At 39.4% G+C, this 25,460-nt stretch overlaps 3 protein-coding genes across 5 annotated transcripts in view; all 3 read left to right on the top strand.

The window, feature by feature from the left end:
- Positions 1–3,812, top strand: part of ncapd2 (non-SMC condensin I complex, subunit D2) — a 39,192-nt gene extending 35,380 nt beyond the window's left edge. For all 3 annotated transcript variants that reach the window (XM_061777564.1, XM_061777565.1, XM_061777566.1), the window contains 3 exons: positions 1,763–1,925; positions 3,132–3,251; positions 3,614–3,812. In XM_061777564.1, the coding sequence (XP_061633548.1) occupies positions 1,763–1,925; positions 3,132–3,251; positions 3,614–3,696 (366 nt within the window). In that variant the 3' untranslated portion in view covers positions 3,697–3,812. The remainder of the gene's footprint in view (positions 1–1,762; positions 1,926–3,131; positions 3,252–3,613) is intronic.
- A 3,187-nt stretch (positions 3,813–6,999) lies between these two features.
- On the top strand, positions 7,000–11,561 carry nppcl (natriuretic peptide C-like). Its single transcript, XM_061777567.1, has 3 exons — positions 7,000–7,158; positions 9,242–9,391; positions 10,889–11,561. The coding sequence occupies exons 2-3, from the start codon at positions 9,290–9,292 to the stop codon at positions 11,180–11,182; spliced, it is 396 nt and encodes a 131-aa protein (XP_061633551.1). The 5' UTR covers positions 7,000–7,158; positions 9,242–9,289; the 3' UTR covers positions 11,183–11,561.
- Positions 11,562–16,442: 4,881 nt separating this feature from the next.
- gapdh (glyceraldehyde-3-phosphate dehydrogenase) lies at positions 16,443–22,140 on the top strand. The gene is made up of 12 exons (XM_061777077.1): positions 16,443–16,556; positions 16,734–16,779; positions 18,151–18,250; positions 18,334–18,440; positions 19,285–19,375; positions 19,460–19,575; positions 19,661–19,742; positions 19,993–20,144; positions 20,233–20,311; positions 20,780–20,863; positions 20,934–21,031; positions 21,789–22,140. Exons 2-12 carry the CDS (start codon positions 16,757–16,759, stop codon positions 21,856–21,858), a joined length of 1,002 nt encoding a protein of 333 aa, XP_061633061.1. The 5' UTR covers positions 16,443–16,556; positions 16,734–16,756; the 3' UTR covers positions 21,859–22,140.
- The last annotated feature ends 3,320 nt before the right edge of the window (positions 22,141–25,460 follow it).

Below are 25,460 nucleotides of genomic sequence, written 5' to 3'. Positions count from 1 at the left end.
TGGCCATATGCTGCAAATGCAGTAATGACAAAAAAACATACAAGCACATAAAACAGGAAAAGAAAAATGCTGTAATTTAAAAAGGCTGCAGTCACAGAAAACCGCCAGCCAATATTTTACAATATGCATGTACGCACATGTGTGTATGTATATATATATATATATATATATATATATATATATATAATAGATAATATGCATACTGTGCACATCAAGAGACAAGATGGATTTTTGGAATGCCACTGCTAAGTAAATATTTTGATAATCTTCTCACCAGGAATGCAGCAATTGTATTAATTTCTTAAAGGGCCTTAAATGTATATAAAAACACTAAATATGAAAAAAATATCACTAAAACATAACATTAGATCATGATTATACGGGGCCAGTATAAGTTCTGACCAGGCCACCACTCAAAAAGGCTTAATGGAAGTGATGACATATTCTCAATGCACATGAGGATTGAGTGCCTCAAAGGAAAGCTATGCTGGAAAACTGTTACCGCTGAATGTGGAAACGCAACAAATATGTTTCACCACCTCAAGCACACGATGGAATATAAGCAGGCTTTGAAGACACCTGAGAAGGACATGAAAACAGCTCATGTTGTTAGGAGTAAAGGTGAGCAAATGTTTCTACAGAGCATTGCTGGAGTACGCACTAGCTGCACTCCTTACGATTTAAAAATAAGTAAATTACTGACGCGGTCACGATTGCCTGGCCAACGACATGATGCCAATTCAGTCTGTAGAAAGGAGGGCTTTAAACAATAATTTAAAAAATATTTTTTTTTTTAAACTTTGACTCATGGAATCTACTAGAGCACAAACAGGTGTGTGTAACGACAGACAATGGGGCTAATCTCCCTCAATAAATGGACCAGATTGTCATGCTTTGGACTTTGTCTCCACACTGTAAGTTTCATGTACCTTTTAAGATACTTAATGATTTATGTATATTTATACTATTTACTCAAAATATGAGCTAGTGTGTGTGAAGGGTGGCTTAAATTTTTTGTATGCAATATTTTTTTTGAAATGCTGTTCGAAAGCAGCAATCTCTTGTTCTGTATTTTTTTTCCCCCTATTGTTATATCATCACAAATATCCTTGAGATAGTGATATAATTTTGAGGCTATACCGCCCATCCCTACAAGCCAGCTTCAGATATGCCACTGTTCGAGTTAAGTGGGGTGGGGAAATGTGCCAGTTAGAGTACTGTAATACCCTTGCATGAGGGAAAGGAGAGCCACAGTTGCCAATTCACTTTCAGCCATCTATTGAATGGGAAAAACACCCAAGACAAAAGAACACTCGCAAGTGTTGGCCACAACTCATGCCCAGATGATCAACACGACTCCCGCTCCTGACATCACTCACTAGGCCATACCCCTTAAAGGCACATCATTAATATTACAGTATGTAGCGTAGTTACACTTTATAAAACCAGTCTATTTGTTTACATTTTCTTATGTCATGTTCCCATGCAATTCAATGCTCCTTGTGAGCAACGTACTGGCATTTCAGTTGGTATGATATACGAGTAAATTGCATTACAAGGTGAACTCAAAAGTGAAGGTACCACTGTACTTAAAATAAAAATTTAAAATATTTACTGTAATTATGACTTTACGACTGCGTTTGTGCCCAAGACTCGTTCTGACCTAGGAATTCTGATTACATCGTTGGCCTAGGAATGGAATTCCGTCGTAAACCGAGTTGTGTTGTTTGATGTATGTCATTGATTGGTGATTGTGTCACAGAGCCAAGTGGATGACTTTGAGAAGCGACTAACTGCGGTCCACACGCGAGGCCTGGAGAACGTGGAGAGCCCTGAGATGGATGAAGAAAATCAAAAAGAGGGACAAGCCACTCACGAGTCGGTCACGGGGATGCCTGCTAGAGCCCGGGCCAAGTCTAAGAGAGGTCTGTGCTTAGTGTTCAACTTTGACATTGAGGTTCGACAAACTGTGCTATCATGAGCAAAGTCTGACCTCTCCTTCTGACAATCAAAGTACAGGAGGTCTGTCATTTACAGAGAAGTCAAGTGTTCCTGTATGGCCGTATTTTGTTACATGTAATTGCCATGTGTTCCGTTGTTACGGCAAAGTGGGAAATGTTTCTGGAGAGGACATGCATGCTAGGTTAACTTGCAGTTTTCCGACGACCAGGTATCACGCATCACCTGTACGCATCACGGGCTTGTGTTTGGCTGAATTTGGCCGAAGATAGAGATTTGGACTTGACCAGCCAATTGGAACAATGTTTTGCCCACAGAACTTGTAAGAGCAATAATGGCATGTGACGTGAGTGTCTGATTGCGACCTGTGGCCGACAGCAACTTCTGCTGGAATGTGCTCTGAGTGTTTTTGTACCATACAATAAATGGCTGAAAAATGCATTGATGACTGTGGCGCTCCTTTTCCACATGTGAGGGCATCACAGTAAGCATACAGTGTACCCCCACTGTTCCCAGACAATAGAGACCAACCCCTGCTGCCAATAGTGAAAATCCATGAGTAACAATAATGAAGCTCCCATATATTTGCCATGAATAACATATTTGATAAGGGGGGGGGGGAAACGGCACCAATAAACACGGGATCAGATTACAAAAAAACAAAAACGGGGAATAACTGGGGGATTGGGTCAAAAAAACAAATAAGCAGGGGTTTCTGTGAATAATGGGTGTAGGTTCCCCCCAAAAAATCAGCAAATCGGTGCATTTGTGAATGCCAAACCACAAATATGCAGGGGTCCACTCTCCTGTAAAAACCCATTTTAAAAAATAAATAAATAAATCACTTAAACAAATGAACGGATTACTATTATTAATCATTTTATTTGAAAGGGGACAATGCTAACCATGATATTGCGGGGAAATACTGTGTATCAACCAAATGTAAAATGGTAAGTATGAGGGTACCTGAGCGTGCCGCATAATGAGGTTTTTATAAATGGCTACATGTAAAACAATGTTGATAATTGTTTTTGGGAGAAATCATGTGTTTGAAGCAAGAAAATCTAATTCGCGTTGCCAATCAGCCATTACAACTTGTGCTCCTATGGAAGTCTGTATAGATTGTATAGTTTGCCTGAAATTAACGTTGGGTGTATTTCTATTCCATAAAGGTCAATCGAAGCCGTCAGTTTCCAGCCGCAGTGACGACAGTTTTGTGACGCCTCAGAAAACTCGCAAGTCCAAGAAACCCGTCATCACCTTCAGCAGTGACGAAGAGGAGGCAGAAGAGGGTGAGTCTAACTGACAAACTTAATAGAAAGTGCACACAAATTGAATAAGTAATCCAACAGTCATGACCAAATTGGGTTACTAAAGGTTCTTGCATAATAGAGTGAGGTGTTTCACTACTTTCCTTTGGTGAAAGTAAATATAGCAGACAAAGAAATGACCTGTTCAATTCTGAAGCTGAAATAAGACTTATTCCATTCATCTTTATTACCAAACTCAAATATTTAGCACTAAATCACACATTACATAACAAGATGTACTAAAAGTGTGCTGTGTATTTCAGAAGCTATATTTTCAATATCCAGCAACATGTCTAGTATTCGTCCCCCTGCCTTCAAGACACTTCAATCTTTTTTTTCATCAGATGCTGTGTTGACAGAGAGCGAGACGCCTAAAGTCACCACACCGATTGCCCGCACGTCTCGACGAGCTCGCCTCAGAAACTAATTTTTTTAAAACTCTTTTTAAATCTTTTGTCTGTCCAATTTTTAAATATTTTACTAGTTGTATCCCTCTGTATTTACTTGTTTTATCCTTAATAAAAACAGTGTATATTTTTGTAACTATTTTTTTTGCTTAAGTGTGCCACAGTTCTCAGTACAGTGACATGGAGCCATTTTGTGTACTGGAACTAAGGTTTAGGCCTGAGTTTCCCCAACCTTTATTTAGCCAAGGCACATTTTTCAATGGAAAATTCTCACGGCACACCACCAAATGCAAATGTCACAAAAAGTGTATAGACAGTATACCAAAATAATGATCCATCCTTAATTTAATTAGTTGGTGTGAAATATGGGCCTGCTCAGTGGAAAACAAAGCTGTTCCATTGTATGACTGGCAACTAGTGGTAAATTGTACCTTCCATATAGCGCAGGGGTGTCAAACTCTTTTGTTTCGGGCCACAATACTATATTGTTGTGGTTTCCCGCAGAGGTCCATTATGACTGAAACCATATAAATGTTGAATTGCCTCATATTACATAAACAACAAATTAATGTATAATTCATTTTGAAGTCAGAAGTCAAGGATAATCATTTATTCAAGTTACTGTAGAAAGGATTTTGGTGACAAAAAGATGCATGCGATATCTCGACATTATTTAATACATATGACAATTCTAGATGTTTGAGCAAGAGTCATGGAAGTTGATACACATGATTTGCTTTCCGGCCACATAACATGATGTGGCGGCCCGCATCTGGCCCCCGGGTCTTGAATTTGACACCCATGATCTAGTGGAAGACCAGTTAGACTACTTGCTCTGCTTGTCACTGTACTGTACATTGCTGGCATCACTAGAGGACTAAAGATATTTGTTTAAATAATTTTGACCATTTAAGTTGTATAATTTCCACAGCACAGTGGTGGTGGGAATCACTGGTTTAGACAGCGGAGTAGGTTTAAAAAAAAAAAAAAAAAAAAAAAATGTATCAAGCTGCTGTGCCTTCCCTGAATCATCAGAATGTGTGCCTTGACGCTTAGAAAACCACTGGTTCATACCATCACTCCAAGTGGCTTTTTAGTGTTTTTACAGCAGTGTGTCACCCCGCATGCTCTTTTCCTTGCAGTTTTCCCTCTGCCTCACCCAGCATAGAGCTGCCTCTATCACATCACCCACTTCATCTCACTTTGTGTGTTTACTAACAATCCTTTATTTCCCCATCATTCAGCTGACATTTAGTTTTCTCACAGGTTGGCCTCAGATCACTCATCAATCTTTTTAGGTCTCTGCCTGGTGATTTATTTTTCCTCTTTACTCTCCCGCTGCCTACTTTTTTAAATGTTTTATTATTCCCTCCCACGGCGCTTGTCTCTGCTGACATCACATGCACGGTAGTTTAACCCCCCCAACCGCCTCACTTCCTCCCTCACTCCAATGATTGCTAATCCCTCCCTTTCGCCTACTGCCTACCCCCACATGTCCGCTCCCAAAAAGATGAGTGGGGTGAATTTCTCTATGTATATATTTATGAGCGGTTATGTAAAGCACCTTGTCAAACATGGGCTTAGCAATACAACTACACAAGAGGTTTGGCCTCAAATGAACCACTTTAATGTAAAAAAAAATATATATTATTTTTAGATGCTACATTGTTTAATTGATGGATGTAGTTGAAATAATGAGAGGCTGCTGAACTTCTCGTGAGTGTTGTAATTTGGCAACGGGGGTTGTGGCGAGCAGATGGCACTGACAGACTGTAACTTACCCAATAGCGAGGGGAGCTCAGTGCACGCTGGGAAAGGCCTGAGACAAAAGGGGAGAGATGGACGTGCTTGCCTGGGATGGGAGAAATAAAACGTATTTTATCACAGCTTGGTTAGCTGACCACTACTCTTTCACCTTAAGAGAAATCTACATGGTCATTTTGCCAATGACCTCCAAAGAAAACCAAAGATGGTAGAAGTACTTTGACGTTTTACTTAATAGAAGTACAGATACTTGTCAAAAAAAAGGACTGGTAAAAGTCAAAGTACATACTAAATAAACTCCTATACTTGAGTAAAACAGGGTGTCCCAAAAGGCACTTCCTTTCCTCTCTTTCATTGCAGTTATCATTCAGATCGTGAGGTCATAAGCATTTGATAGCTTAGGTTTTGCATATTTTGTAAGATTATCATTCTCTTGCTGATGGCTCGCCAACTGACGTTGGAGTAGCGTTGCAAAATTGCCACCAGGAAAGAAGTTTTTCTCTCCCCGACTGCAGTTCAGCACGAGTTTAAGAAACTTTATGGCTGTCCCTGCTCCAACACGTTATACAGATTACTTCAAGTTGTTGAGCATCATAATGTTCCTCTTGAAGTCTTTAAAAAAGAAGTAGGTACAGGTAAAGCTTGATCCCTCTCCGAAGCATTTGCTGAATTGAGCTTCAGTTGATGCAGAGTTCCACTGCAACGCTCCAGATAGACATTTTCTGCGTGATTGCCTGCTCTCGGCGGCAATTTTGCAACCCTCGTCCAAAGTCGTTTGGCAAGCCATGGGCAAGGGACTGTATCTAACTGTGAAGGGATAAAAATAAGTCAAAGCTGTCGAATACTAATGGGCTTGAGTCTGTCCGAATGGTACCTGAAATAAAATAGAAAAAATGAAGTGTATACAGTAGTGACTTTTGGGACACCCTGTATACACAATACATGCTGGTAGTGAGTAGAAAAAAAGAAATCATATTGCATGTCTGTTTTAGGCCATGTTGCTAACATTGTGAATGACTAACAAAAAAAATGCTAAATTAGCCAATGATAACTGGGGGGAAAATACACCTTGTACAGCATCTTTCCCCCCCCAGATCAGACAGAATTTATGAATGCCACAAGCTGGTGGCTTTTATACTGGCACAGGACACGTCAAACATTTCTCTTTAATAAGGCCATGGATGGGTGATTCTTGCTTTACCAAATTTGTTGCCGTCGTCGTCAATGATTCTTGGTTCACGTTCTTCAATGTTGCCGCTACTACAGTTTTTTTTTTTCTCCCCCCCAAAAATCTGTTTCATAATGTAGGGAGCTAAAATAAAAACCTCGCCCCAAAAAATTATGAGTACTGATCCCTAAAAATCAACTTAAGTACAGTAACTATTTACTTGAACTTTGTTACTTCCCAACCGTGAAGAAAACTAGGTTTCTTCAATAACCAAACCAAAAAAATTCCAGTTGATGACCCAACATTCAGCTTCTGCCAGGAGGAAAAACACTCAAGCAGAGGAGGAGGGGGTAAGAAAATCATCGTTTCAATTCCAACACAGAGCAAGCCAGGAGGAGGATGAAGAGGAGGCGGGGCCAGGCGAGTGAGATAGTGATGCTCTCAGCAGGTGCCAACAAGTGAGAGGTAGCCCCGACTGGAGATGAAGAGTCACTGAGCACAGAAGACGTCCTCACATACACCCACTTAGACGTCGGTGCGCAACAAACAGGTGAGCCTGCTTTGTTTCTACTATTTTTGTTTTTGTTTTAATATAGTTAGCACCTAGAGAAATGCGTTCTGGAGTCTTTTAGATTGATTTCTGCCAAATATTGTTGCTTATAGGAGTATCTTCTGCAAATTGTATTTTAGTTAAATTTTACTCTAATGAAACTGATGTTTTTGGTAAGTAGTGTGCTCTTTTCATTTTGCATTTACATATAACTTACTTTACATGTAACTTATTTCAAATGAATTCTTTACTGTTTTATCCTACATTTATCCTACTGAGAAAATTCTGCATGCAGCTGTTTTTTTTCACAATTTATTTTTACAGATTGAAATCAACTGTTTAAAAAATATTTTTTTTCCCAGGTAAACTCGGTAGAGTTTATTATTTTCATTTTCAAAACTTGTTTAAATCCATGACTTACACTGCCTTTTAATTTTGTTTTTTACCTTTTCTTTCAATTTGGTAAATTACCAACAAAAATGTTAACTATTTAAATCAAAAGTTAAACATTCTTAAACCTTATCTATCCAAGAAAATATTACCATTTTCTTCCCAGAGGTGAAATTCTGTTCATTTTATTTTTCTGCTTCAAGCATTTCATGGGTAGATTTATTTATTTTTTTAAATATTTTTGTCAACAGTTATTTATTTACATGTAAAAATGTCTTTTTAAGTACTGTTGAATGAAATAGGTAATTTACTACGTCAGTACCGTATCCTGCTGCAAATACCGTTTATTAAAAAAAAACAAAAAAAAAACCAGTAATTGAATACCTCCAAAAATGTTCACAATTGCCTATATTAATAATTCAAACCACAAGCGTTGATCCCAAAGCCATTTAATCTAATTTCAAACTCATTTTAGCCTCCCCTCATTTTAGCCTCCCCTTAAAAATACTTTAAATGGCTTACAGGTGATTTTAATTTGAAAACAAATGAATCTGAAGTGCGAGTGTAATCAAGAGTAACAAAGCCCTTTAGCAGTGTCGCTCTCCTGAGCAGTTCTGGGGTTTGATGCCTTGCTTCATTTCTAATATTGAGGTGAGCACTGGGATTTGAACCTTCAAACCTGTCAAGCCAGGTCCTTATTTATTGACCTTAAGCAGTTGGTGACTAATTAGCTACTAAAAGTCACAGAGTAGCTTTAGCAGGAATGATATGCTGGGGGAAAATTATTATTTTTTTACATCTAATTGGTCCAGAAATTTAGTATAAATAATGTTACTTTGTTCAGCTACCTATAACAGTGACTGTCAGAACAATTAAATGCTCTTCCACAGTACAGTTAACATGCATCTCCACCAGTTGCAATTCATATAACAGAACAAGGCATAGCTTCCTGCAAGTATATCAGGTTTGTGTTCAATTCAAAAGGCCCACATTTCAAGTCAATCCCCGAGTAAATTGAGATGCGATCATCATTATTTTAGACAGTATGGATACATTTTGTCATATTTTAGTGGTGGGCTGTGAGGGTTTATTTTATTTTATTTATTTTTAACTGTAAAACATGCCCTGGCTCAATAAAGGTCGGGAGATTCTGATCTAGGAAACCCAAGTTAAAATGTTAAACTCTCGGGTTTTTTCGTGCAGGTAGTATTCGGAGGCAGCCATCTCAACCTAATTTCAGGTTACCTTCAGCTCTAATGTTATGAGAGCTGTTTCTGAGTAGCGTTGCACTACTCTGGTTACTCAGCGCGGCACGGTATCGGAAACAGTTAGAAATCACTCTTAAAACTGTCGACAGATTTTCTTTCCTACTGCCAATGCGTGGGACGGTTTAATTGATTTTCAAACTGGTAAATATTAATTATTTTGTTGTCAAGCTCGTCTGATTTTTCTGGATATGAGCGTTACACCTTTGTTGGCTTTTCTGAGACTTATCGTAAAATAAGTATTTTTGTGAAGTGGCAAGTGTTTTAAGAAAAGAAAAGAAAACAAAATACATGTAAATATTTAAAGAAAAAGGGGTTTGTTTAAGCCAGGAGGTAGTCAGCATATGCACGTGAATGATCAGAGTGGGACCAATTCTGCCTCAATTTGAGTGAAGAAAACCCCTGAACTCTGTCCAAATCTCTTGCAGCCAGTGTGTTTTCAAGTCCTCCTGCTTGAGCTCTTCAACTCTGCAGCCATGTTGCTTCGTCCCATGCTGCTTGGAACCGCCCTACTAATCCTGGCCCCCATGGCGACCCTCGAGGCTCGCGCTCTTCACCCTTCTTCTGATAGCGCTCAGGTACTGAATGGGCACAGGTGGCAGAAGTAGTCACACTCTGTACTTTACATACTTGTGTTTAGAAAAAAATACTGAAATGTACTTGTTTACAAGAAGAAAAAGAAATGTACTTGAGTATAAAGGGATAAATGAATTTCTACTCGAGGTGTACCAATTAATTGGTTAATAGACAGCTCATCGATTATGAAAATAGTTGATTTATTTGACAATGGTTAATGGCTTAGAGATAGTTTAACTTCAAAATTGGACGAATCCTTGGAATTTCAGCCTCTCGATAAATGTTACCAGCTTTCTGTAGTCCCCCATGAAAGCAGACTGATTATCTTTGTTTTGTCAAAAAGATATTAGTAAACACCTTTTACTTATGAAAACAAATAACATTTTCTCCTTGGTATATTTCGAAAGAAAAATAATCACCTTTATTGTCATGAACATGCATGCACGCACGCACATGAAATTTGTTCTCTGCATTTTACCCATCACAGTGAACACACACACTTGTTAGTGGAACACACTGGAGCAGGGGGCAGCCCAGGGAGCAGTTCGGAGTATCAGTGTCTTGCTCAAGGACATCCTAGCTGTGAGTCCGGAAGATGTTGGCGGATAGTCCGGTCAGGGTCTTGAAGCTAGGTACCCACAGTGGCAGACCGATGATCTTAACCATTGGGCAACGGCTGCTCAATCTGACATATTACGGACCAAACCAGTAACTGAATCATAATTAATTTGTCCAACTAATGTTTTTGAATAAATGGATGAAAATGTGTTCTTTTTATCCAATCCATCGATTAATCAAAAAAATAATAGTAAAAATGAATCGATTATTAAAATAATCAGTTGAACCCTAATTTCTACTGTCACTTATTTACAAAAGACAATTTTGTAACACGTCGGTTGTTGTTGTTTTTTCTTTTTTTAACCAATCTCTAGCAAGAATTAGGTCGATTATGATGCTATCCAATTTTCCATTTTTACTGTCAATTATACACTGTAGAATACTCGTTTTGGTAACTTGGCACAATGAGAAAAAATAAAATACACAAATAGTTTCACTCTTTTATTAACTTACATAGTCCCTTTACATACCTCCATGTTGTTGCTGTCAGTTTCTTTCCCCCCCATAAGACCCCAAGGTTTCAATCGTGTTTGACTTTACGTGTTTACTTCTTTTTTACGTCGTGTCGTCATATGCGGCCGTTGGGAAAAACAAAACTAACAAGCCTATTTTGATGAAGTAGGAGAAATTACTGTACAGATATCTGTTTTCAAATTTAGGGAGTACAAAAAAAAGTTTTCAGAAAAAAAAATACTCAAGTAAAGTATAGATAACTGAAAAATCTACTTACCGGTAAGTACACTCCACCAATGTGGGTTGGGGAGTCGGGGGAGGTTAGCAGGGATAAGGATGTTGAAGGATGGAGAGGAGAAACTAATGAAATGTCTCCGAGATTGAATTAGTCTCCCTTCTATTTAATTTGTATTTGTGTTGCGGTGAAGTTAATGGAGCAGCTCCTTGATCGCTATAATGACCTGCTGACCATGGACGACCTGGAGAACCTTCTGAGCAGCCCTGCAGAGGAGCAGTCCACCTTATCCTCCGGGGCCAAAGCGTCCGAGTTTCCCGCCAAATGGGCCGAAGTCCCGCCGGAGACGCCCTGGCTCCGCCTCCTCCGGGGGGCCCTGGCCAATCAGAAGCCGGCTGAGTCAGAGCGCTCACGAAGGGGATGGAACCGAGGCTGCTTTGGCCTTAAACTGGACAGGATCGGGTCGATGAGTGGATTGGGTTGTTAGTTAACAGACTGGTGTCATCTGTTTGGGATGATGAGGATGTAAAGGAAGTTGTTGTTGTGTTAGCAGCTTTCAGCACTTTTGTAGTTGTTTCATAGTTCAGCTGTAGTATTGAAACTATTGTATTAGAATATGTCACTTATTTTTTACATCAAGCAGTATTTTTTACCCCATTGGCGAGCTTGTGTTTCTAGTAAATTAGGTTTAGCAAGCTTTAGTCAAATGTAATGCCCGGTGTTGTGATGTGTTGTGTGATGTGCCAAGTACAAGTTGTGTAGTTTTAAAAACAAAACAAAACAAAAAAAAGTTTACAGCCCATCCCGTCCACACCAACTGCCTTTTGTTTACTTATGATTTGCACAAATAAACAGATTTCGCCTTATGTATGTCTGTTTTTGCCATTTATCACATGCACTCACTGATTGGCCATTTTATTAGGTACACTTGAGCAATTAAACATGACCCAATTAAAGACTGTCTTTGCAAAGACATTTGATGCTTAGGTTTGAGATGTACTAACTGAACGTTTGTAGTTGAACGCCACTATAGCATATTGAGTTTCTGCTAATGTATTATTCACCAAATATTCAAAATATGCATCATTAATTTATTGCTTACATGGTTGTGTTGGCTTTTTAAAAAGGCCAGCATTTAATAGATTAAGACCCAGATAAATCATTATTTTGATTTTTAAATGATGTGAATGCATAGTTGTGTACACCCACTCATAACTGGGATGTGGCTGTGTTCAAAATTACCAGTCATGTTCAAACTCATTAAATGGGAGTCAGCACAGATCTGCCACCATTTCAAGTGCTTCTAATTAACCACAAATAAAGCTCAGATGTTATAATAATCTTTTCCTGACTTTTTGTCTTTGCCTTCTAGCAGGTGTGAAAGTTTGCTGTTTTGAACTGTTCATAATTCCTTCCACTTTGTCTAAGGCCCCAGTTCCAGCTGAGGAAGAAAAGAAAAAAAAAAAAAAAGCCCCCAGGCATGAGACTGCCACTACTTTGTTTCACTGCAGGTATGTTGTCCTTTTGGCGATGAGCAGTGTTGTGTTTGCGTCAAACATACCTTTTGGCTTTATGGCCAAAAAGATCACCCTTGATTTCATCTGGCCATAACGCAAATCACCCAAAAACGTGAGGAATTGGATGTATATACAATGTATGTATGTGTATGTGTGTGTGTATATATATATATATATATATATATATATATAATGTGTGTGTGTATATATGCAAATGTGTCTCTATATATGTAATATACACTACACTCACACCTAGTAATTAATTTTAAGTGGCTTGTTTTTAGACTAATCAATATTTAATATTGTGACTTTTAAATCAGGGGTGACTGGTCCTCTGCATTTCTTTATTATTATTTTTTTGGTAAACGTATTTAAGTGGTGTTAGCAATTTGTTATTTTGTCAAAGCATTGAAATGGTGAAATTATGTACAGTATCCCAAAATTTCCCATTTTCAAGTTAAAATTTGCGTTTCTTTCATGTGCCACTAGATGGCATATTCAGGATGTGTTAATTTTTAGCCTCACTTCAAGCTCCTGAACTTTACACTAAACCTGTGGCCTGTCTTCAAGTTGCAAAAATCTGTTAGAAAATTCTTGTATTCACATGAAACACAGCCTTTAAAAAAATGCACTCGTAACGCTGCACATTATTTGAAAGCATGAAAATACAATATTTATATTGTCACAATTCAGTGAAAGCAAACAGGCTTTTAGAAAAATATGTGCATGCATTTACAAACTTGAAATTTTACTGTAGAATGTAAAAAAAACAGAGCTTTAGGATTTTGCATTCTGTGAATCAAACTAATACAGTACAGTATATAGTACAACACTCTCAGGCACATTACTGACACACTCCAGAAATGCTCACGCACTACTGAAAGGTTCTCACCGGGAGTATTGTAATGTTCTTCCATTCTACTGATATGCTCTCATATGCACTACTGGACATGACAGCATTTCAGTATGATGTCTCAGAGCATTTATGCTATAATGGAAGGCGTTAAACAGGTGTCAAACTCATTTTTGTCACGGGCCACATCGTTACGGTTTCCCTCGTGCGATCGCCTCATATCGTACATATACACAACAAATTGATGGATAACTGTTTTGAAATCAGAAGCCCAAAAAAAAAGTTAAACTGTTATTGAATTTATTTGAAAAGGGTGAATTGGTAACAAAAAATGCTGGCATTATCTCAAGTGTAGACAATTTACAACTATGGTATGTTGGCAAGAGACATGCAGTCGATGCACAGGACTTGCTTTCGCGGGCCACATTTAATGATTTGCCAGGCTGGATCTGGCTTCCAGGCCTTGAGTTTGACATCTGTGCGTAAGCATAAAGAAACGTAGAACCTCTGTGTTTTCAGCCAAAATGCACACTCCATTACAACAACTCCTGTGCGACGGTAGTTCACCTCGCTAATGTTTGCCCAACAGCCTGAAAGTGTGCCTGAATGAATAGTTTTTTCAGCTGTATGTCCAAGAGCGTTTTAGTAGTAGTACTATTTAGTAACACATGCGCGCACACATACATGCAGGTTAAAAATAATGTTATAATGACCTATGGCGTACGGCTGGGTACAGAGGATCCATTTGAGGAAACATCATCCCAAGGAGTCGTCTGCACCAAAAGCAGACACCAGACCGCGGCCACATGGAGGACACCGACAAGGAGCCGCGTGGCCCATCACAGCTCACAGTGCAGAGGGCTCTCTCTGAAGAAAAAAACACTGAAAAAAAGTAAAATAATCCTGAACAATATATAACAATGACATCATTGCAAACGGAAATGATCCAAAACCGAAATAACACAAACTATAAGAGCAGCATAAACATATAATAAAACAATTACAATCAAATGCAAGTCCAAATAAGTAATTGAAATACTTAAATTGTTAAAAGCTAAATTAAAAAGGTGGGTCTTGAGAGTGTTTCACTACTGAATGTGAGAACATTTCAATAGTGGGTGTGAGCTAATAATTTTCACTGTTGTGTGAGAATAAATCGTGTTGCAGTAGTTGTGTTAGAGTGTTCCAATAGTTCCTCTGTACGAATACTTTTTCAGTGGTGAATGTGAAAATAGGGTGTGAGAGAGCATTTCAGTAGTGCTTGAGAGTGTGTCAGTAGTGTGTGAATGTTTCAGTCATATGTACTACGTGTGAATAATTTTTCAGTAGTCTGTTACTGTTTCAGTAGTAGTATGAGCAAATATTTTTTCAGTAGAGTGTGTGAGTGTTTCAGTAGTGTATGTGAGAGGTATTCCTGAATGATATATTATATTAAACCACTGATGGCCCCTCATACTGAGCCCTAGTTCTTTCATGAGTCCCACAGATGCTTGCATTGACTAAATCAGTCTTCAGATGCTGTATTTAACTCCCTGGAAAGACAACAACAGTCTCCAGTTTATTTGAAACAAATCGCCACCACACCTTTTGTAAGGATTTTCAGCTTCTTTCCCTACTATTCTTCTGAACACAACTGGACAAGAGTAGTCCCAAAGTCTCCTGGCCAAGTGTGGGGCAGCTGGCTGCCGTCTAAACTTAGCCTGCCCTTTACTTCCCCTCTTTTGACCTTAAGCTTGGGGGCCAAGAGCGGCATGCAGGCGGCCAAGCTTCTGCTACTTCAGCTGTGCCGTGTGCCCTCCGCCGGTGCACAATGGCACGTCTGCAAACACACAGCTGATAGGACGGAATAAAAAAAAGTAAATATATTGCGCATTGGATGTGGCAAGACTCGGGTCATGACTCTTGCGAGGCACTGTGTAACCTCAATATAACTGAGATGGACAGGCTTCACCATTTAACCCAAAGGTGGAAAAAGTACGACCCGTGGGCCACATCGGGCCTGCTCCGTTCTTTAAGCTGGTCCATCGAGCCCCTTTTGACTTGACTTTAAAGTGTTGCATATTGATATTTATGTTTCCTCCTATGTTAAATCGTTGTGAGAAATCATTGACATGATCAGTGTCTTCACATTGATGAACAATTAATTCATAATTATTATTAGTATTAATCATGATCATAATCAAAGGTATTTTGAGAAAATGTTATTTCAGAAGTGTGTCTCAAACTGGAAGCCCCTCGCATTCATCAGTACTGAAGTAGCTCATTTTCTAAAAAGTCGTTGACCCTTGATTTACATTATCAAGACTCCTATATTTGTTGTATTAATTTCTTTTTTTCTCCTAAAATGTATTTTTGTCAATTCATTTATCTAAACGAATAAGTAGTTAATTTACTTATTATAGAGCATGTAATTAAATAGGATAGTAACGGTAAAATAAACAATTGTACATGAAAATAAATTTCTTAAATTTATCATCCATCCCTCTATTATCTACACCGCTTATCCTCACTAGGGTCGCAGGTATGCTGGAGCCTATCCCAGCTAACTGCGGGCAGGAGGCGTTGTACACCCTGAACTGGTTGCCAGCCAATCGCAGGGCACATATAAACAAACAAGCATTCGCACTCACATTCATACAATTTAGGGTCTTCAATTAACCTACCATGCATGTTTTTGGGATGTGGGAGGAAACTGGAGTACCCGGAGAAAACCCACGCCGGCACGGGGAGAACATGCAAACTCCACACAGAACTGTAAGGCAGATGTGCTAACCAGTTGTCCACCGTGCCGCCTAAATTAATCATAATGTCAAAAATAAAATGAGACTGAATTATTTATATTTAAAAAATTCTCCTTTGTATATGCAATAAATAAATACAAATATATAAATTATAATTTCCATATTGTTTATTTCTTTAACATAAACTAATTTACATAGATAATTAAAGTTTTTTTTATTATTATTTTTTTTATACATCATCTACAAATGACATGGCCCGTCTGTCTGTTTAAAAAAGTTAAAATGCATGGTTGCTATACTAATGCATATGTACTCCGTCACAGATAAACCACCTGATGTGAGCAGTAAAGCGAAGGGGTCATGGTCTTTGGACATTAAATGTCACTGTAAGGCAGGAAGAGATCCGATCCTCAGTCTGCTCCCTCTTTATATGTGTGTGTGTGTGTGTGTGTTTACTGAGAAGGTCAGCGAGGGACCATGAGGCATTGAAAGTTCGGCGGGCACAATGTGGACGCTTCTGGTGTCGCATGAAAAGTGGGATGCAAAGCAAAGAGAGGCCTGTTGCACACTGTGCGACGGCCTGGCTGACCTTGACATTCAGAAGGGCATGAGGGGGCGTGGGCCTTGGGGGAAAAAGGCGGTAGGGGGGCGTGACTCCAAAGTCCAGTTCCTCATAAAAAGCCGTACTCAACGTTGTTCTCCCCCACTCTCACCTGGAGTCGCAGGACAGATTCAGGCATATCACAAACGGTAACGAAAAGCTTCATGTGTTCCCTTCTCTGTAACAATTGGACTACTGAATTGGCAGCACCTGGTGCCTGGATTCTGGTCTCCAGTTGGCTTCAATGAAAACTTGACTGTGATCGCTGCCTTTCAACTAGTCCATGTAGACTAATGTCATTTTCCCACTTTATTTTTTTTTTGCAGAGGACTCACTCCACTCAGGCAAAATGGTGAAAGTCGGTATCAACGGGTAAGACTTATTACATGTATGGTGTGTCTTATGTGTTGCATTTTAAATCTCTGATTTCCCTTAAGTGAGCTTTTGGGACACTCAAGGGAAAATGTCAAGCTATTTTTAACTTCCCTCAGCCCCACCTCGATGTGGATGACTGGAGATTGCCGTGTTTGTATGGAAGCCTCACAGTGTGATGTGCACTGTTGGATAATAATAGTACTGATAAAATGGAGCCATCCCGGGCAGAGTTGCACTTTGACTTTTAGCTGATTAGCAATACAGCATTTTTAAAACTTTTTTTTTAAACCCCAACTTCCATTGGCTCACTTGGCTATCTGTCCGCCACTGCCCCCCACCCCCACCCGATTGTATTTTGAACTCTATGGTTAAAAAGTAACGAGCTGATCAAACAGCGCTTGTCGTCACTACACCTATTGGCACATTTGACTTTGGCCCCTCATTTGGGGGCCATCTTGTGCATCAAACCTCTGCTGGTCCCTCCCCTCTAATCCCTGCCCACCCTCCCATCATGTTATGCATACAAAGGGTTATATTTTATATTTTAGTGGGCTACTATAGAATGTAATTTATGGCATTTTGGCCTATACAGTAGTGGCTTTACCTGTAAAATTATTGGGGAGGTGGGGAATAATCTGAAACGTTATTCAAATACAGTATCCTGTGTCGTGCTCTTCACTGCATCATGCACCCCCTGCATGAAAATGTTTGCTCTATTCAGGAAACCTTTTTGTTGTTATTCAACAGTCATGTTAGTTGTATATTTCTGTATTTTAATTAACGTATTCAGGTAGAGCACTTACAGCTATGGTTGCTTTTTGAAGTGCTCTATGAATAAAATTTAAGTTTTCGATACAAAAGTAAAGTGCCCAATTCCCCAGATAAACTTGCCATGGAAAGTTCCTGGAAAGAGTTTGTTGTTTAATTTGGCCCACTGAGCTTTTACCTAAAGTCCTGTTGTATTTGCTTTTTCTTTACAATTTATTAGTTAAAATGTATTCCTTTTTTAAGTAGCTTGTCAACAAAGTGGGTAATTCATTGTACTTAATTTTTAAAACAATTTTACATTTAACATTTTTTACATAATTGGTTCAGTAAAATATCAGTTATGAAATTAAAAAATTTGTATTTATCAATCAAACTCTCATGACATCCACGACCTGGCCCAACTGTCTGTTGGGGGGGAAACCCAAAAAAAACCTGGAATGTGGCTCTTGAGCACAAAGGTTTTCCCACCACTATTCTAAACCCTAATGACTTTGCGCAGCTCACGTCGCCACCTAAAGGCCAAACTTCCAAATCGCCAGGTTTTAAATTTTATTTATATATATAGAAAAACATATATATATATTTCTTCTTTCGTTTCAGATTCGGCCGCATCGGTCGTCTGGTGACCCGTGCTGCTTTCCACTCCAAGAAGGTGGAGATTGTGGCCATCAATGACCCCTTCATCGACCTGGAATACATGGCAAGTCTTAAATTGAAATGCTATCCGGGTTGGTGATTTTAAAATCAAATCTGTTTGTTTTGTTTGTTCCCCCCTCCTTTTAGGTCTACATGTTCAAGTATGACTCCACCCATGGCCGCTTCCACGGTGAGGTCAAGGTCGAGGGTGACAAGCTGGTCATCGATGGACACAAGATCACAGTGTTCCACGAGTGAGTCCAAAACTCTTTTATTTTATTTTTATTTTTTTAAATAAATAAATAAATACTACATTGGCGGGGGAATGTGTGAAACCTTTATCTTGTAGGTATGTCTGTTGGTCAATTGGTGGCAGGCCACACAGAGACTGGGGGGAGAAAAAAAAGTTCCTCAGTCTGAAAGATGTTTTATTTTGAAAATCATGCCTGATTCCCTGACCATCCTCTGCTTTCAGCCTCATTACTATAAATATTCTGACTTTTGTATTCCTCCATGAAAGCAGACTGATTGTCTTTGTGTTTAATCAATATAAGACCTTTGCAAACATCTGCGTTTACTTTGGAACACAATGACCGACATTTTTGCCTATTTTCTGATGTTACGGACCAAACCAGTAACTGAATCATAATTGATTTATGATTCTGTTTAATCTATTGTGGAAATAATGGTTATTTGCAGCTATAGTATGTGTAACCTGTAATTTACAATATAGTTGAAGCTGAAGTCGTCTCAGAAGTGTGTCAAACTGATAGCCTTGCACATTATTTAGTACAAAGTAGCGCTGTTTCAAAAAGGTTGGCAATTACAACATCTGTCATATAGCCTAGTTGTTTGGTTTTGTTTACCATGCCAAATAAATGACAATTGTTTAACAGTCATCTGAAAAACGATTTTGGAACAAACTTTGATGCAAACTAAATTTATATTCGATAATGACAGCCCTTAACCCTTAACTGTTTATTGCAAGTTCAGAGCCTTATTGCACCAGAATGCAGAACTGGTCCAATTTGGGGTGTATGAAAAGTTCCACTATACTGAAGAATGAGATGAGCAATTCCGACCTTTTCGCTTCTGCAGGAGGGACCCTGCCCACATCAAATGGGGCGATGCTGGTGCCCAGTACGTGGTTGAGTCCACTGGTGTTTTCACCACTATTGAGAAGGCTTCTGTACGTACAGTATAGTCTCATCTGTCCTGCAGTTTTTTTTCCCCCCTTTTTTAAAATGACTAACCTGTCACCCCTATGCTGCAGACTCACTTGAAGGGTGGTGCCAAGAGAGTCATCATCTCTGCCCCCAGCGCTGACGCACCCATGTTCGTCATGGGGGTCAACCACGAGAAGTACGACAACTCTCTCAAGGTTGTCAGGTAAGAATCTGTCAGTTATGCTCTTTATGACTATTGCGTCTGCACCATCAAGTCTATTTATAAAGCCTAATGTTTGTCTTCATAGCAATGCGTCCTGCACAACCAACTGCCTGGCCCCCCTGGCCAAGGTCATCAATGACAACTTTGGCATCATTGAGGGCTTGATGGTGAGCCTTAAAACACTTAAATAAGATTCAACTTATAAAGCCTTTCACATAATGCAGTGGTGGGCTGTGCATTTGGTACCTGGGACTTATCCAACAAAATAGAGATTGCTGTCAATAAATAACATTTCATTGGACAAATTTAAGTTTTAAATGTAGTTTCAGTGCTTTGCCCACCACTCGCATAATGTGAGTTGGCAGTGAGGCTCAATTTAATTAATCATCGGACCTGCCTGTCATCTTCGCCCATCAGAGCACAGTTCACGCCATCACCGCCACCCAAAAGACAGTGGACGGCCCCTCAGGCAAACTGTGGAGGGACGGCCGCGGCGCCAGCCAGAACATTATACCCGCTTCCACCGGCGCCGCCAAAGCTGTCGGCAAGGTCATCCCCGAGCTTAACGGGTAAAATTTAAAAATAAAAATATCACTGCACTGCTATTTACATGATAGGCTTGAGGCAACTTATCAAATTGTGCTTTGTACTTCACAGCAAGCTGACCGGCATGGCCTTCCGTGTGCCCACCCCCAACGTGTCCGTGGTGGACCTTACCGTCCGTCTGGAGAAACCCGTGAGTAGTCTTGTTAGCCTTAAAAACTACTAAAATTTGATTAAATAATTGGGAAAATTGCTGTTTAAAGTCTTGGAAAAGCAACTCAGACCTTCAAGTGTGTTCAAATGCACAAGTGCCGAAATAAAAGAAATTGCCTTCTAATGATTGTGAGACTTTCCATTATGGGGGGGGGAAAAAAAAAAGTCTCAAAGTAAACTGTTGGCAGTTAAATCAGCAACACAACCAAATTTAGCAGTTTGTAGTAGGCAACTCATTTCAGCAGCAAACTTGTTTGGCCTGTAGTGTGCCCCCTGCTGGTTGCTCCCAAGCAGTGGAAAATGTCAGCGCTTTTGTTTCAAGATGTGGCGACAACACAACTCCTTTTTGATATGAACTTTTACAGTTTTAGTCAGCCAGTTTGGGCAGAAAACTAGTTCAGTTCAAATAAAGCCACACCCCCCCTTGCGTGTAACACGTTCTCTCCAGGCCAAGTATGACGACATCAAGAAGGTGGTGAAGGCCGCCGCCGATGGACCCATGAAGGGCATTCTGGGATACACAGACCACCAGGTAAGAGGTTGTCACGCTTAAATTGGTTTCTTTTTTGATTGATGTTAATATGAGATGTCGTCCATTGCAGGTGGTGTCCACAGACTTCAACGGTGACACCCACTCCTCCATCTTTGATGCTAGCGCTGGCATTGCCCTCAACGACCACTTTGTCAAGCTGGTCTCCTGGTATGTGTGGGATCTTGAAAGATGGTGAAAGTACTATGCTCTGTACTTTAGTACAAGTACAGATATCTGTTTTTAAAAAAACGGAAGATGGGGGCGGGGGGGACTGGTTAAAGTAATTTAATAAAGTACAGATTGAAATCTACTAGAGTACCAAATTAAAAATGAATTTACTGTAATTATTTACAATGCCATGTTGGCAAAATTGGTAGAATAGGGAAAAAGCGGCACACAATGGTTTTCCTCTTAACTTATTGTACATGTTGCTCGTACAAAGTAAAGGAGGGAAATCATTTTTGCTTTTTCTGCCTTATAAGACTCAGATCTCAACTGCAGTAGACTTGGAGAAGAGGAGAGTGGCCAAAAATTGTACAAGAGTACTGTTTCTTGAGAATAATGTAACTAAAGTATTCCTCCAAGTTACTTCCCTAAGTATTCAGTGGGGAACAATACTTGAGTACTGAGTAACTGGTGAGTGACTTCAAATTTTTTATGATACAAATTAGCAATGTGCAAATTCCAACGCTGCCCTACAATATCACTTTAAAGACAGTTTTCTTTTAATAAAATGTCAAACTAAGGCAAATTCAGCAGCATATGGTCTTAAATTTCAGTGCAGATCCGTTTTCAAATGTAGGAAGTAAAAGTCATAAGGACAAATACTCAAGTATAGTCACACATTAATAACTTCTGACCACTGTGAATAGCTAAACGATGTTTAGATGATAAAAAATTTTCTGAATAAATTTTCTCTCCACAGGTACGACAATGAGTTTGGCTACAGCACCCGTGTGTGCGACCTGATGGCCCACATGGCTTCCAAGGAGTAAACTCAGTTGGGCTTCACTTTGCCACGTTCTCCACATCAGCGTTACACATAGGCAACAAGAAAGTTTAACACTGTACGCATGGAACTCTGCCATGTTGCGTTCACTAGACAAACCCCGCTGCCTGGGAAGAGACCCCCCCCCCCCCCCCCTTCGCAGATCACAAACGGAATTATTTGTAAAGATTTACTTCTGAAATGTCCTGTTCTCTGCTTGTAAGGTGTTGAGTGTCTGTGGTACTACAGCGACGCAGTCAGCGGAGAAATAAAAGTCCTCTTTGTGAGACTCACTGCCTCTTTGTGTGGCATTCAGGCACAATATTGGGTACACCTGCACAATCCAATGACATCAGTACAAAAACCGATTCCTTTACATTCCTGGCTACAATGTCACTCAGTACAGTTCTCGAGTCCTGTTGCATGACCTCCAAACAGATGCCAGCATATTCGAAGCCTGTGGTTGCGTCATGCAGCTCGGCTAACCCAACTTGACAAGTGCCTTTTTATTATTGATAAAAGTTTTTTTTATGCAACATTCCGACAGCGCAGTAAGTAATCTGTATTGCTTTTAGTTGGTTTAGGGTAGAAAAAAAGTGGTAAATTAAATAAATGTACAGTGGTTCCTTGACTTATGAGTGACCCGATTTACGTGTTTTTTGCGACGCGAGCTGTCTTATGACCCTTTCTTTGCGTTGACTTTCCCTTTTTTATTGATTTACTGTGTGTGTGCATGACTGAGAAAGTTATTAAACTATAGGGCCTTCATTTTTGAGTCATAGTCTCTTAACATGAGAATTCCTGCCCCATACTTTACATTTTGGATTTTATCTTTGCAACCTATTGTGTATATATAGTTGCAAAGGGGTGGAAATTTTTCAGTATATTTTTACAGCCATTTTCTGGTATATTTCAATGGGAATTTGAAAATGTTCCATATGAATTATGTGAATTTATGAGAATGAACTGAGAATTAAGGGTACTTTAATGGAAAATTAACAAATTCAAGCATAAATTTGTTTTGTTTTAACGTTAGCCTTAACAGCAAAAATGCATAATCCGCATTTGAACGTTTTTGGTAAACAAGAAAAAACAGCATACAAACCAGAAGAGTCCAGTTGCATCTTTGCTTATTACATGAGCTGAATCATTTAATCCTCACAGACACAATTTTAGCAAGTACATTAGTATTTATTATTGATATCATGAGGGGAGAGTTAGAAATGACTTGGGCAATTGTGGTATTAGTCTAATGGTAACTGCCCCCGCGACCCGACCTCAGATAAGCGGTAGAAAATGGATGGATGGTAAGCAGACATCCATGCAAACTGGACGGCTCTCCTTGCCCACATGCGAAGGGCATTACACCTTAATCGCTCCATTTTTTTCCCCCACTTCACTCAAGCGGCAGCATATCTGAAGCTCGCTCGTAACTCAAATTTTGGCTTGTATCACAAAGCAAAGAATCGACTGAACAACGAATCATTTTAGGTTCTAAAGTCAAGGTAGCAGTTTCACTATAGTTTCATAAAATCTGGTTGTTTCAGGCAACATTATGCTAAAATATATACTGTTTTCCCCCCAACTACACTATGTTTAAGTTCCCTTATTAAGAACAAAACTTAAATTTTCTTCCTGGTTTATTCCCACAAGTTCCCACGGAAACGTTCCATCTTTTAAAGCAGTAGTACCCCTACTGCTATATGCAAGCAAATGCAAAACAGTCCCGGGAGAAACAAAGAAAGATTGGTCCTTGAGTCCAAAGCAGTTTTGATTGGATTTCATTTATGATATGTTTAACAATTTCAACGTGGGAACTGTATATTAGTGTTTCACCCGCCAACTGCAAGCAACCATTTGTGTTGGGACCTGATATTAAAACAAAAAACAAAACAACAATAAAAGGTTTATAATTGCTGATAGATACCACAGGATGATGCCAAAGCACTACTTATATATTAGCCAGGGCTTTGGCCTGTCTAATAGAGGCTCCTCCTCTCACTTCAACATAGTAAGATCACTTCTTTTATATTAGACAGGGCTCTGGCACCATCTTGTGGCATTTTAGGGCGTTTCAGAAGGACCACAAAAACAGTGAACGTCAGCATCATTTCATTATTTTTCTTATTAAAAGCATTTGTGTTGTTTTGGGGGGAGGCTGCAACAGATTAATAGCATTTCTATTCATTTCAATGGGGAAAGATGATTTGAGTTTGCGAGCATTGTCACACAACGAATTAAACTCATATCTCAAGGCTCCACAGTACAGTAAAACATTTTTGTCTGTATTTTTTTTTTAAATACAATGTTTTACAATTTGTAAAACCTGGCACATTATGATTTCTCCCATGATTACCTCTAACCCTTTATAAGGCACTCTAACTACTTTTGGAATTCCAAATGTTCACTTCTATGAATGTGTTCAAATTTTATGAAACTATAACATGATGATGTTACCTATATGTTTGAAAGGGTCTTAGGTCGGTGAGCGACGTCGACTCTGCTGCCCACCCATGGGAAAGAATACGGCTCAGAGGGGCTTCTGGTTTACGCCCTCTACCGTGCAGCCGCTCTTCCAGTCGAGGCTGTCTCCGACAACAGACGTAGCCGTCGCCACCTACCTCGCCTTCACAGGTGACTTGGCAACCGGGGGGCAGTATAACACAGTCATGCAGATACAAATGGAGAAGTGTTTCACAGTTACTGTTAGTGACATAGTGACATAGCAAACTGCAGTAATATTAATCGTTTTTTTGCAGAGGATAAAGAATAATGCCCTTAAGTACTGTACAATATTGTCTGTCTACATGTGTTGATGCACCGTTTGGGTTCATATATCCCTTACCTAAAGCGTTGTTATGCCGCCACATAGATGCTATTTGCTATACACATTACTGAAAGTCATTTATAGATACTGCAAAAATGTGCAATGACTTGCGACAATGCAGCAATACGGATCGATAGGGTGAGTAGTTGTATTTTATTTTATTTTATTTTATTTTAGTGATAGTGTTTTACTGTACTTTTCCTTACTCTTGTATGATTTGGGCTCTGATCTGCTTTCGAATTTGCAACCCTCCCACAGTCAAATCCTGATCCAGGATGCCAACAAATTCTTTATGCATTTGCATAGAAATATGTCAATCGTGATCATGATCATCATAATAGCCCTTTAGTAGTATCAGATAATGAGAATGCCTGCGTGTCACTGTTTGAAGGTGGAAAATGAAGTCGTCTGTGAATGACAGAATCTACAGCGTCCTCATCCTGACCCTCTGCTTTGGATTGCCGACACTCGCCATCATTGTTTCATATCTGGCTATCATGTGGACGGTAAGGAGGTCCCAAAATACACTGCACTGGTTCCCCCTAGTGCTCATAAATAAACGATAGTTTGCAGAACAGCATACAGTATGGCCTCCACTTTGTTCTGTCGTATGGAAAGTCGTTATAGCATGAATTACTTAGTTATCTTTGATATCCAAACGGCTTTCGATTTTGTCTTAAAACTTAAAAATACCGGTAATACTAATACTTTAAAAGATACAGGTATGCTTATAGAGAAACCTGTTACACTCAAAAGTGACAGAAACTGCTTGGAAAAAAAGA

Source organism: Phyllopteryx taeniolatus, chromosome 6, assembly GCF_024500385.1.
Source record: "Phyllopteryx taeniolatus isolate TA_2022b chromosome 6, UOR_Ptae_1.2, whole genome shotgun sequence".
NCBI classification, from domain to species: domain Eukaryota; kingdom Metazoa; phylum Chordata; class Actinopteri; order Syngnathiformes; family Syngnathidae; genus Phyllopteryx; species Phyllopteryx taeniolatus.
Note: the sequence above shows the minus strand (reverse complement) of the source record. Positions and strands in the feature narration are given on the sequence as shown.